This window comes from Archocentrus centrarchus, chromosome 13, assembly GCF_007364275.1.
Source record: "Archocentrus centrarchus isolate MPI-CPG fArcCen1 chromosome 13, fArcCen1, whole genome shotgun sequence".
Classification (NCBI taxonomy): Eukaryota; Metazoa; Chordata; class Actinopteri; order Cichliformes; family Cichlidae; genus Archocentrus; species Archocentrus centrarchus.
Genome location: NC_044358.1, coordinates 26,525,041 through 26,539,738, shown reverse-complemented (window position 1 = coordinate 26,539,738; position 14,698 = coordinate 26,525,041). Strand labels below are relative to the sequence as shown.

Genomic DNA, 14,698 nt, shown 5'->3' with positions numbered 1-14,698 from the left:
AGATCTCTCTATAGGAAGCAGTTTACGTCAGGTGAAGTGGAGTAAGCGGTGAGGATGTTGTAAAAGATAAGTGTAGTGTCTGAGGAGAAAGAAAGAAATGGTATACCTTTCCAAAGTGTTTCCTACAGGACTAATGATGGTTTATTTCGGCAGTATTATTTCAGGCTGAAATAGCACTGCTGAATATCATTTGCCCTGAGACCACACAAAAAGCAAGAAAACAGGTGGAGGAAAGGAGCACCTGATCTGGGAGCCCAAGATGAGAAACTCACTGCAATTATTAAAAAACATTCACATTTGTCTGGCAGAAATTAGACTGCAAGTAATGACATCCAGCAAGGATAGAAGTAATTTTATCAAATGATAGTATAATGCCAATTAGAATATGCTCTTTTTTTTCTTTTTTTCCATCCATCCATTTTCTTCTGCTTATTCGGGGCTGGGTCGCGGGGGCAGCAGCCTAAGCAGAGAAGCCCAGGCTTCCCTCTCCCCAGCCACTTCAACCAGCTCATCCACAGGGACCCCAAGCCATTCCCAGGCCAGCCTGGGAATTATCTCTCTATCGTGTCCTGGGTCTGCCCTGGGGCCTCCTCCCTGTAGGACATACCGGAACACCTCACCCAAGAGGCACCCAGGAGGCATCCTAGTCAGATGCCTGAACCACTTCAACTGGCTCCTTTCAATGTGGAAAAGCAGCAGCTCTACTTTGAGCCCCTCCTGAATGACTGCACCCTATCTCTAAGGCAGAGGCCTGACACCCAAAGCTCACTTCTGCCGCTTGTATTTGTGATCTTATTCTTTCGGTCACTACCCAAAGCTCATGACCAGAGGTGAGGGTAGGGATGTAGATCGACCAGTAAATTGCCAGCTTCGCTTTTACGATTAGCTCCCTCTTCACCATGACAGACCCGTGCAGCGTCCGCATCACTGCAGATGCAGTCCCATCTGTCGATTTCCCATTCCCTTCTCCCATCACTCGTGATACTCTTCCACCTGGGGCAGCAACTCGTCCCCTGAGCAGGAGTGGGCACTCCACCCTTTTCAGGCTGAGGACCATGGCCTTGGACTTAGAGGGGCTGATTCTCATGCCAGCTGCTTCACACTCGAATGCAAACCATTCCACTGCGAGCTGGAGGCCACCACCTGATGAAGCCAACAGGACCGCATCATCCGCAAAAAGCAGATTCTGAGGCCACCAAGGCGGAAGCCTTCTGCCACATGGCTATGCCTAAAAATTCTGTCCATAAAAATTATAAACAGGAATTGTTGACAAAGGGCAGCCCTGACAAAGTCCAACACCCACAGGAAATGAGTCAGATTTGTTGCCAGCTATACGGACCAAGCTCTCACTGCGGGGGCTCTACAGGGACTGAATGGCCCGCAACAACAGTCCATACACCCCATACTCCCACAGGACCTCCCACAGGATACCCCAAGGGACATGGTCGAATGCCTTTTTCAAGTCCACAAGGTACATGTTGACTGGATGGGCAAACTCCCATGCACACTCAAACATCCTCGAGAGGATAAAGAGCTGGTCTGGTGTTCCACGACCAGGACGAAAACCACATTGTTCCTCTTGAATTTGAGGTTCAAATAATGGATGGACCCTCCTTTTCAGCACCCTGGCAAAGACCTGGAGTGTGATCCCAGAAGTTGGAGCACACCCTCCGGTCTCCCTTCTTAAAGTTGGGGACCACCACCCTGATCTGCCAATCCAGGGCCCCACCCCGGATCTCAACATGATGTTGCAGAGGCGTGCCAACCAAGACAGCCCTACAACATCCAGAGCCTTCAGGAACTCAGGGTGAATCTCGTCCACCCCAGGGGCCCTGCCACCAAGGAGTTGACCCCCAGTGAAAGGCGAGTCATCCTGCTCGTCTCCAGACTCTGCTTCCACTACAGTCAGTGGGGTTAAGGAGCTCCTCGAAGTATTCCTTCCACCACCTGACTATAGCCTCAGTCGAAGTCAGCAGCACCCCACCCGCACTATAAACTGTGCGAGTAGAGCACTGCTTTCCCCTCCTGAGTCACCTGATGGTTTGCTGGAATTGCTTTGAGGCCGTCTGAAAGTCTTTTTCCATGGCCTCACTGAACTCCTCCCACACCCAAGTTTTTGCTTTGGCCACCACTCGAGCCGCGTTCCGATTGGCCTGCCGTTGACTGTCAGCTGCCTCCGGAATCCCACAGGCTCACTAAGCCTGATAGGACTCCTTTTTCAGCTTGATGGCTCCCTTCACCTCCGGTGACCACCATCTGGTTTGAGGATTACTACCACGACAGGCACCAACCACCTTGAAGCCACAGATCTGAGCAAGAGCCTGAACAATAGAGGTGCGGAAGATGTTCCATTTGGACACAATGTCCTCAGCCTCCCTTGGAATGCTGTTGAAGTTCTGCCGAAGTTGGGAGTTGAAGATCTTGCAGACTAGGGCTTCTGCCAGGCGTTCCCAGTGCACCCTCACAATACGTTTAGGTGCGCCACCACCAGGTGGTGACAGCTCAGCTCTTCTATTCACCTGAGTGTGATGTCTGGATTCAGGAAATATGTTCTTCACAGTATAAATGCAGTGAAAAGAACAACTTTTTAACAGCTTTTCAGCCAAGCCTCTCAGATCCTTTTTTATTCTGTTTCAAGGTAATCAAAGAATAAGCAACTACTGAAACCTTTTATAACATTTATTATGGATGTGTGAGACTAGTTGACTAGACATTGAAACGTTGCTGCACTTGCTAGTCATCACCAGAAATACTAGTCAGATAAACATTTTATTAATGTACAGTGGCACCAATCAATTTAATCAATTGTTACAATGCCACCGGCCACTACCCGGGCTGCACCCCCCACTCTCTCACTCCCTTCATAAATGGAAGTTGGAAATGAGCAAGAGGAAACATAAGCAGATTACAGTGGTAGCAGGTCTTATGGAGTGATGAATCCAATTTTGAAATTTGGGTTCAAATTATTGTCAGTAGGAACAAAGGTCAAGAGGTACAAAAGTGAGTGTCAACAACCATCTGTAAAATACAAATTAGGCTCTGCCATGATTTGGGGCTGCATTTTAGTCAGTGGTGTTGGTGAGCCAAAATTGATGGAATTATGAATGTAGAAAAGTTAACGTTTTCCAGACCCTACATGGACAACAATAAAAACATTTTCTTTTTGTTGGAGGAACGAGTGAACATGAAAAATGTCTTCAGGCACCCATCTTTCTGTTATTTTTATTTCTTACAGAGCTGTTTTATCAGTCAGTTTGCAAGTGCTACATCAGTTATTGCAGTGTTTAAATTCTACATTGAGATGGCTTATTAATAATCACTGACTACTACTAGGCCAAGTTTTGACTTGTTGGCAGCTGAGGCATGCAGAACCCTGCTGTCTCATAATCAGTCTTTAAACTTTTAAATCTTACACAAGCAGAGCAATATGATACATAAGATCCTATAGCATGAGCAAGTTAATCTAATTAAACTAATACAAAGAATTAGTGCAAGGAAAATCTCCATGCTACCCCGAGTAACCTGACAGCCTACAGTGTTTGTGGGCAGGTAGCTGGCTGGAGATCGGCAAGAGCAGCTCTCACAGATAGCAGCTGCTTTCACAAAGTTGGAAGGCTTTGGGGTTACAGCATTGTTCAGAAGAGCACACACACATATTCTAAAGATGTTCAAAGGCATATTTAAATATTCTATTAAATATTTTAATACAAGTATTCAGCAGGTGTTCTTTGTTGAAGACTCCTTGTGTGCAAAGACTTTGAAGCAGTTTTTGGTCAGCCGTAACGTCTCACTTACCTGTCTGAACGATGTGATTGATTTTAATCCCGAAGAGGTCACAAAGGGTGAAATTTGAAGTATATGAGCTATTTAAGGCAGCACAGGGAGTGCGGATGTTTTTGTTTATAAGCAAGCACCAACTATCAGGCCAGCAGTGGGAACAGTCGCACATACTGTATCTAAGTAAGTAGAGTGGGAAAATAAATAAGATTAGACAGCACAGGGCATCTGCAGGGTACACACACAGACTGGTGCCCTAGAGCAATGCTTACACATCCTAACGGGAGCATGCTTCCCGCACTTCTCCTTCTTCTCTCACTACTTCTCACTTAATCCTTTTTTTACCCTCTACCTGCTTTTTGGTTTTCCTCTGCCCTCCACCGATAACTTTTCTTAATAATTCAGGGCTCAAGAAATAGAGAAACAGAAGGAAAGATGCCCAGTCTTTATATATATATATATATATATATATATATATATATATATATATATATATATTAGGGGTGGGACTCGATTAAAAAAATTAATCGAATTAATTACAAGCTTTGTAATTAATTAATCGAAATTAATCGCATTTTAATCGCATTTCAATATTTGACATGAGAAATATTAATTTAAGTTTAGTTGATGAATAAATCAATATACATAAGCTTAAACTTCAGAATTTTGTTTATTTTCCCACCAGTCTGCTACACAGACCAATGAAGGGTGGAAGTGCTCCTGTGATAAGCAAACTCCTGAAATTAAAGTTAAGCATCATAACTGGATAGTTTTATTCAACATTAATGTCTCACTTGTTATAGCTGGAAATTAATCATTCTCTCAGCTGTATTCCTTGATGTTGAAATGTGTTATGCTTGTTTTAACAGCTTATTTTGAATTAAAGACTTAAAATTAAACCACAAAAAGGAGAAAAAGTTCGTTCTCCGTTTAAACAGCTGCTTTTACACAGCTGTGCTTCGCACTCACGGTTGCTAGGCGACATGAGCTACGCAGAGGTGACGGCAGCTGATATGAAGGCTAGCCGCTCACTTCCGGCCTTTGTGGCGTTCGTGGGCTGCGAAAGACGTGGGCCGGGTCCTTCGCAGGATGCGGCCCCTAATTTGGACATTGTGCGTCGATATAATCTGTATGCCAGGAACTCGTGCACTGAGAAACGTTCCACGGTGCAAAGTGCGATTAAAATGCGTTAAAATTTTTAACGCGTTAATTTCCCCATAATTAATTAATCGAAATTAACGCGTTAAAGTCCCACCCCTAATATATATATATATATGCAGGGTGTAGAATAGTTCCATCTCTAAAGTCAATTATAATTGAGGCCAGAACATGTGTGTGAACCTCTCAAAAGTATAAATAATTTAATCAGTGCAGTGACATTCAAATGTACTGTACTGTAGGTTAGGTGTACCAAACCCTTTCAAAAATTCAGAATTTCCTTATAGTGTGTCCTTTGCAATGTCCTTTTCAACAGAGATTTTCAAGGGTGTCAAAATAAGAAAGTTACATGAAGGGCTCAAAAAGCAGCTCCAAAAGATGCTTCCTTTCCTACAATTGTCAGTTGTTACATTGATGCAACAAATAGCATTGTTTGAAAAAGTCTTCTGAAGAGCTCCATAATAGGCACAAGCAGGTGTGAAAAGCCTGCAGAGTGCTTTCACACCTCAACACAAAACCCAATGAAGAAATTACATTCAGTAAAGATGCTATGACGAGAACAAGTGTGACCTGAAAAACAAAACATGAGCTGACACGTCAGGTTTGCTACAGATAACTTGCATATATGTTCCACATTGTATCATTTTAAAGAAAGAAACATCACACCAGAACATAAAACAGATTCCCATTTTTTTCCTGTTAAATATGCAGACTCTCAAATAATGTAGCTGCGTAAAATGTAGAACTATAGATGAGTTTAAGGTAGATATACTAACATGAAGTCCAAGTACCTTAAAATTCAGTTGAGCACAGCTGAATAATGCAACTAGTTACTTAGCACAAGTTATTTTAGATTTAAAGGGCATTTCCCTGAAAGTGTTGTTAAAATTAAATCAGTAAACATGTAGTTTTCTGTTCCCAAAAAGGAAAAGAAAACAACATGGTTTCCACACAAAACGTTTAAAAAAAAAAACAGATATGCAGCACTGCCTTTGGCTATAAGTAAAGGGTACCACTGATAGATAACAGTCATAACTCAGTAACAAAGTAAAAACAAAAACAACCCACAGAAACAATTCATGGATACGAAAATAATTGTTAGTTTTAGAAATGAAATTAGCTGCAGAGATAAAGTGAGTTAGATCCAGATGGGGATTTGAAGTAGATTTCTGTCAGCAGAAGTGGCAGCTTGAAAGGCTGTAGAACCAATTAGTGCATGAGTGAGAAGGAAAGAGGGGGTGAAAATGGAGCTTAGAAAGTGGAGGACGACATAAACATTAATCTAGACAGGTATGTGGGGGGAAAACACTGCTAAGGGTAATGTAAAATAGGATGTGCGTTGCAGTGCATGCGTTCATTTTGTGACTATGACAAATCTGAGGGTAAGATGATAATTAGTAACAGTTTCACTGAGAAGTAGTGATATTGTAGTCAACCAAAGATGAATGCACAGCACATCAAACTAAACAGACTTTCATATCCCAGAACCATCTGGGGTTCAGTCATATTCCCTACGGCATGATTTTTAGGCAAGCTGCAATTTTGCTTATAGCAAAAACTCTCTAAATCTGTTTAATAGATAAGGGAAAACTATAACATATAAAGTGTTACAACTGGAACCACTGGCAGAGGGTTATAAAAGAGGCTCACACTGATGGCATGTGATAATGAATTGTGCCTCGTTTGTGCCAAAAAAAAATGCTTGAAGATTGCTTCTGCGCAGTGGCCCAAGTGAATGAAAAGTCATGTATCTGTGGTGTGGTGTGTTTAAGATATGTGTTTACACTCAGCATTTGGAAAAAACAAAATTTAAATGAAATGTGTTTTCCCAGCACAGCCCCCACTAATTAGGGTTACCTAATATACAGTATGTCTATCACCTCCACTGCTCTCTGCACTAGTAGTAACACTATCATACCTTGATACATGACAATGCATTTTTGTTTATAAGAACACATAGCAATAATAACTGTTCTCACGAATCTGTAGACAATTACAAGCAATGTTTTTCTGAGTTTTTTGTAAATTTATTGTTTTTTTAAGTCTGAAATCTCTGATTAAATAAAAGCCAAAAATCTGTATGTCAAAACTGTACTGTGAGACAGGACTGTGTAAAGGCACAGATCTAAGGAGGGACACTTGGAAATGGAAATTAAAGCATTAAAGGTACCCGGCACAACGGTGGCGTGGTAGTTAGCACTGCTACCTCACGGTTAGAATACCATCTGGAAGGCCTGGGTTTGATTCCACCTTGGGCCGGCCCCCCTCCCTCCCTCTCTCTCTCTCTCTCTGTGGAGTTTGCATGTTCTTCCTGTGTCTGCGCACTTACTGGGGTTAGGTTAATTGGAAACTCTAAATTGCCCATAGGTGTGAATGAAAGCGTGGCTGGTTGTCTGTCTCTCTGTGTTGGCCCTGCGACAGGCTGACGACCTGTCCAGGGTGTACCCTGCCTCTCGCCCTATGTCAGCTGGGATAGGCTCCAGCCCCCCCACGACCCTGAACAGGATAAGCGGAAGTGAATGGGTTAATGGATGGATTAAAGGTACTCAAGAGCACAGGTTAGTAGTGTAGGTTGCTACATTTAGCAGCCTAGCTAAAATAAGTGACATGGAGCTGCGATCAGGCAGGTTACCAAGAATCCAATGAGATTTGGAGCTACTTTGCGGAGATAAGAGAACCTAACTGAAGGACAACCTTAAGTGCATCACTTCATCAATCAGGCCTTTTTGTTAGAGTTAACAGAAAACCATTCTTCACTAAAAGGCACATAGCAGCCCTTAGGGAGTCAGCTAAAAGACACCTGAACAGACCATGAAAAGCTAGAACTTCAGGTCTGATGAAACAAAGGTGGCCTTTTGCCACTGTTCCCAAGACTTTTGGAGAGGATAACCAGACACCAAGAATCACCTCATAGGCGTTTTTTTTTTTTTTTGGGGGGGGGGGGGGGGGGGGGGTTGGTCTTTTTTTGTTGTTTTGCTTGCTTTGTTTTGTTTCTTCCCCCAATTGTTTTGTGTCATTTTTGAAAGTTTTTTAGGTACAACTGTCAGAGCTATGGGATACTGCTTACTGTACAAGGCTGAGTTTTGTCTAGCTTAATGCCATTCTGTATCACACAGGGCTTTTTAGGTTCAGATTTTAAAATGAAATAATTTCGTTAGAAATTTCCGTACTGTACAAAACATTCATTACAGACCTGCAGGACTGATACCATTTGCTGCCTAGCTCCAGGATTAATGTTATCATTTTGTCAGTGAGCCGCTTGCTGCTACCATAATGATAACAGACGGCTAACGTGGCTATTGGATAATTGCTAATAGTTGCATTTGCGACGGTCAGGTTTCCATTCATGATTGTTTAATACTTCAGTGTTGTTGAAACATGAGCTTTACTGACCTCTCAAAATTCTTCAAAGTGTTGTTCAGTGTTGCGAATGTCAACTACTTCTGCTGCTACTGAGGGGAGGGGCTGTCTGTAGATGCTGTTTGAAAGTATGTGGAAGCTGGTGGAAGCGACAGCCTGTTGGTATGACACTGCTGCAAATCAGTATCTAATCCAATAGTAATTTTTAGCGTTGATTAGTGTGTCAGTGTTGATGTTTTGGACAACGCCACCAGTGAGCCAATGTAACACAGATTTCTTCAGTAAAAGTAAACAAATTGTACTTTCTTACTGCAGAAAACATTAAAAGGTGTCATGTTTTTGATGGACACCATCATTTGCTTTTACACAAATGATGTTTACTTCCCAATGGACCAGGGCAGAAATCTCCTTCTCTGGTGCAACCATCACCTAAAATAACTTTTTTTTATGTCCTCACAAGTAGCGTTCCGGGTGTATAACAGAGACAAATGATGTTGTGGCTGATGGTTACTAACACCATGCTAAAAAGAGCTCCTCTATCATATTTTATTCAAGACAATGGAAGGAACTCGGTAGAAGTTAACATTATCCAACACAGTTACATAATTTGGTATCTGGTCTCTGGTGCTCTGCTACTAGATCTCTGTAAAGTGTATTTAAGGGAAGTCGAGTATCAGTACGAAGTGTCTATCACAGCTCATCTGAGAGGGCGCAGTAATGTTTACATCCTGTCTTCCTGTTGCCGGCATGAGCCTCTTGTCACTTGTAGATGGATGGATGCAGAGTGATGAGATAGGCTGATATAGTTTGATATAAAGAAAATAGTTCTTACATGTGCACAACATTTGTGGATTTTTTTATATGCATATTTAATTTTGATTTGAATTGTCCCTTTAACCTTAATGTCATTAGCCACTTGCCAGATGCAGCACTCATTTCACTTCTGAATATGCTGTATCTTCACTTGCGTTGGTGAACTGGCTCTCAAGCAAATGACATTTCTCATGTTAGACTATGGTGACATAATACATATGTCAGCACACAAGGGTGCACTAATGAGATTTATAGTCTTACTTTTTCACACTCTTTATTTCTTTGTTAACTAGTCAACCTTATAAACCTGTTGTAATATGGATTAATTCATGCCCATTTAAAAAAAAAAAAAAATTCCCAGGTTTGCCCCCAGTGTCCCTGAGAACACTGCTCTTCTCTTCCTCTTTGAAATTTCCAGAACTTTAAAACTGGACAAATTCATCTTCAAGTCACTTTTCAGGGGCTTCTGTGGACATTTCTACTTTTCCAGCTGTTTCCCAACCTGCCAGTATCTTCTGCTTACTAATGATTCCATGTTCCTTTATTATTTTTTTCTTTCGCTGCTGCTGTTTTTGTTTGGCTTATTTGTCTTACTGCCTGGTCTTGTTGCTTTTCTTGATGCTGTTGTCTGTTAGTTACATGCTTGCTGTTTTTTGTAGTGCTTGATGTTTATGTGATGTCCATGTGTGTTCCTATGGTATATAAGCAGTGGTTGGTTGAACTGCTTTCAGATTTGTGCTGTTGCCCTTTTATCTTTTGATATTTCTTTTTTTTAACCCCTGCCCCTATTTCCTCCAGAGGCTTTGCCTTTTACCAGACTGCCATTGTATGCAAGATCTTCTTCTTAATGATTTTTCAGTTTTAATAAAGTATAAATAAATAGAATAATTAGAAAAACCAAAACAATAAAAGCTATTTGGAGAGCGTTGAAAAAGGCCTGTGCACTGACAATACCGAACCAGCTATGTTTGAATGATTCTACCAAGAAGATTGCTGTATGAGGCTCATTTCACAGAGGACGTGCTGCCAAAGATGTCTAAGCACCTATGATGGAAGGGTCTGAATACATGTGTAAACAGGACATTTTAGTTTTTATTTAAAAACAAAAAACATAAAAACAGCAAAACACTACAAAGTATGTTTTTGCTCTGTAATTGTGGAGTATCGAGGAAAGAAGTGATTTTAATGCCTTATAAGAAGAGCCTGTAGCAAAATGTTACAAAATTTACCCCCAAATGTCATCCTGTGACATTTTCTTTTTTTGCAAACTCTAAATGTATACAACATCACTGAAATGCTGTTTTCCATCTGCATATTTTGCAGGGCCCATTCTTGGCCTTTGTCACTCTACAGCTAATGGATGTCTTTACCCACTATGCCTACAATGACAGTTTCTATGATAATGGAACATGGAGCTTCAACGATACAGATCAAGAGCAGAAGCACCCCTACAACTACTACGCCATGCTGCTCACTCTGCTCATCTTCGTCATTGTCTTCGGCAACGTGCTGGTGTGTATGGCTGTGTCCAGGGAAAAGGCTCTGCAGACTACCACCAACTACTTGATCGTCAGCCTGGCTGTTGCTGACCTTCTGGTGGCCACACTTGTTATGCCCTGGGTCGTGTACTTAGAGGTAGGATTGTAGAAATACACACACACATGCACACCATGTAAACACGCGCATACTCTTTGTACATATTCGAAGAGACATATAGCCTGACATGACCTTTTCTTTCTCTTTCTTAAGCCTTTTTCCCCTGTGTTTCTCAGAGTTTTGGAAAATGGAAGATTGCCACCTTAAAAGACACTATTTATTTATTTTTTTTGGAAAGCAGTTTAAAAAAAAAACAGCGATGGATCAGAATTTATGTGAAATCACCTACCAGTAAAATACTCTTGGTGAAAAGGGTTTGAGCCAAACAGTCACCCACTGTAGTTATCTACAGGTCAGAGGCTCAAGGTGAAAACTAATGTGTTCACATCAGTCCTGCAGTGGACAAAGGCCTGTAAAGCAGTCCCACTATGTGACAACAGCAAAATGTCAGAGCAGTCTATTCAAACAAAGGTCGGATGTTAGTGAATATTTCTTCCAAATACTGGGATGTGTCATTCCGCATTCATTCCTGTACTGCAGTTTCTTTTAATTAATTATGATACATCACTTAAATATGACACATCAGAATTGCATCTTTAAAAAAATAAACAGACTTGGTTCATGAAAGCATGTGCATCCTGCCAAATCAATAGTGAGTGGGATGTGGTCTGTCTTTTTGAAAAATCTTTGCCCGTGTCTTATATCTATCTCCTTCATCCTGAGGATATTTCTGACCATTAGGCTTTAGGTCACGCTTTGTGATGTAGAAAAAAAAAGCAATCTAAGACTGGAGGGACTCTAATCCCTCTGTGTTTCTCAGAGACTGTTGATGATTATCGTTCTAATCACTTTACAATGCATCCACAGAATTTCATACTGCAGCTCTGTGCGTATGCTCATCCAGACTGCACAGCAGCACTTGTAAATGTAAGTAATCTTACATCTGCTGGGAGTGCACAAATTACTAGACACATTTTTTCCAAATAAACAAAAGAAAATGTTTGTGATCACTGCCAATAACTATCAGAGTAAAGTTTGTTTATGCATAAAGCATCCAACCTGCATACTCTGTTTGTTTTTATCCAAATTATTTACTTGTTGTCTGTTGATATGGCCAGCTGGATACATGCAGAGAGAGCCTACATCAAAGCAGATCGCAAAAGTGGGAGCTGAATTGTAATCAGCAACGTATCAAAGCACCCAAATTACAGCATAAAACTTTCTCAATGAACTATTGCTTTTCATATCATAGCAGAAAAGTGAGTCTTTGATGTTGTAAAAGGGTTTAACTGAACAAGTGTGTGTTACTGTTTATGGATAGCACATTTGGAGTGCGGCAAATGGTAAAACTCCTCAGAATCTTTCAGCAAATACAAGTCACAGCATGGTTTTGGACAAAACTGTGACTGCTGTATTTCCTGTTTCTCTATGATAGCGGATGTGTACAAACATAGCATCAGATTACAAATCACTCGCTGTGTAGCTGAAGCGCTCTTGTTTCTGCTGATGCCCAACGTTTATTTCTGGGTCTCCGAATCATAAATTTAGTTTGACAAAATTATTCATGTAATCTATAGGAATCCAAATTTAGATCTATATTACTATCTATTACTTTATTTGGGTAAAGTCTTCCTTACAGGCAATTTTGTTGTTTCCTATTCAAACCATATCTATTAAAGTTATATGGAAAGAAAAGCCATATAAGCAGTTTGGTGCATCAAGAAACAGAGATTTTATCTGTTTTGTGACAATTTTATTCAGACTAATAACAGCAATTTGCAGAGTGGAGTCCTCTTTAGAATAATATACTGTGAAGCAAGAACTGGCTGTTTGTCAAAGTCAAAAGGGATTACTACCCAGCATGTGTTTAGAGTGGGATGCTCATCTGATTTTGGCGTGTCCCTCCTAGGCTGTCAGGCCTCCTACTAATGTGAGATGGGATAAACTGCAGCTGTAGTAGTTGGACTGCTAGAAATCCTTACAAACAAGAAATTATTTGGTACAAATGAATGTTATCATTTACACAGTTCACTTCATTTTGAAGTAAACACCAGGCAGTTTCATAATCTCTGGATTTGCGTGTTGAGTGAAGATGGCCTTATATGTTCAGAGCTCACAACAGCTGAATTTTGTCTGAGAGATTTGTTAATTATTCACCTCATGTTCTTCAGAACATCTTTCTTCCATCACAGACACTACCTAAAATGATGCATGGCTTCAGATGATTAAAACAAACAAACGTGGCAGTTCTGGTTGGTGCTTCACAATAATATTGTTTGTCTTTTTTTTCTTTTTCTTTTTTTTTTGCAGAACTGGCCTTTCTTCAAGTCCTATTTTTCTGTATCAGTGTACATGCACTTATGTTTTTTCAATAGTGCCGCTGACCATGGCTGCAGCTGAGTTCTTACCTCTTGTATTAACTCGCGTTAAAGATATATCAGCATGAACTACAGTGGGAACGCAATCACAGAGTGTGGGCAGGTTATTAAATTGCCCTTTATTATTAAATGCTAAATTTGCATTAATTAGTGCAGTTTTCACTTTCTGCCAAGTGTGACTGATTTAGAAAGCATATGGAGGAAACATTTTATATAACTAGAAGTCGAGAGTTTGTTTAAAATCGAGTTGAATAAAAGTGCACCTTCTGGACAGTGGAAGGTACATGTAGGTGAAAAACTACTTTGAACTGCATGGATCACAAATGCCAAGAGTGGAAAATATTCATCATGCCAACAACCAAACTCATTAGTCTGTTACCTTAGAGTGCATAATTGGTTATTAGTTGCAGTGGCCTGGTCAGAGTCATGAATTTAATGAAGGTGATGACTGGTGTTGCACTAAAAAGGCAGGAATAAACACCTGTTTTACCTGCTGAGGCAGCCAGCACTGCAGCTTAAATCCTATTTAATGTTTTATGAAGAATATGTTGTCAGGCCTTGTGGTTGACACACATATATGATTTCAGTTTGGAAACCAGAGAAAGATGATGGAGCAGAGCGTTGACCCCTGTTGTATTGCTTCTGTAGACATTTTCAGGGAAAAACTTATACACGTGTAGATATGTTTTTCATAATTTCATATGAGTACTCAATAATGCTTTTACTTATTCCTGTGTTTACACAGTTTAGCTACAGTAAAGCTCTGAATGTTTATATTGATACTGTAAATGTATGTATGATTATTAATTTATGTCTTTATTATGTATTTGCCCATTTACTTACAGTAGTTGCTTTAAATTACCACACTGGCATATACAGTACACTCAGCCAGTTTATTAGGTGCACAAGCTCAACTGCTCATTAATGCAAATAATCTAGTGAGCCAAACACATGGCAGTAACTCAGTGTATTTAGGTATTTAGACATGATCGAGACAACTTGCTGAAGTTCAAACTGAGCATCAGAATGGAGAAAGAAGGTGATTTAAGTGACTTTGAATTCATTGAAGTTGCAGGCATATTTATGCACAGCTCTCTTAATGCCCCACCGCAGCATTTCAATCATGTTGAGATTTGGTCTGGCAAAATTACAACACCTTGATTCTTTTCTTTGTCAGCCATTCTGTTGTAGATTTGCTGCTGTGCTTGGGATCATTGTCCTGCTGCAGGACCCGATTCCAGCTTTAGCTGTTGGACAGATGGCCCCATATTTGACTCTAGAATACTTTGGCATACAGAGGAGTTTATGGTTGCCCTCGATGACCGCAAGGTGCTCAAGTCCTGTGGCTGCAAAACAAGACCCCTTCACAACCATGCCTGACAGTTTGTATTTACATGTATGCTGTGTTTGGTTTTCACCAAACATGGTGCTGTGCATTATAGCCAAATATCTCCATTTTTTTCTTGTCTGTCCAAAATCCTTGTGGTTTGTTCAGATGCAATTTTGCAAACCTAAGCAGTGCTGCTGTGTTCTTTTTAGGGAGAAGAGGCTTTCTCCTGGCAACTCTTCCAAATAAGGCATACTGGTTCAGTCTTTTTGTAATTGCACTGTCATGA

The 14,698-nt window shown here is 40.7% G+C and overlaps 1 protein-coding gene across 1 annotated transcript in view; it reads left to right on the top strand.

Moving 5' to 3' along the window:
* The window catches only part of drd2a (dopamine receptor D2a), a 44,788-nt gene that overhangs the window by 18,222 nt on the left and 11,868 nt on the right, over window positions 1-14,698 (top strand). The window contains exon 2 of the mRNA XM_030744505.1: window positions 10,432-10,743. Within this exon, the coding sequence (XP_030600365.1) occupies window positions 10,465-10,743 (279 nt within the window). The 5' untranslated portion in view covers window positions 10,432-10,464. The remainder of the gene's footprint in view (window positions 1-10,431; window positions 10,744-14,698) is intronic.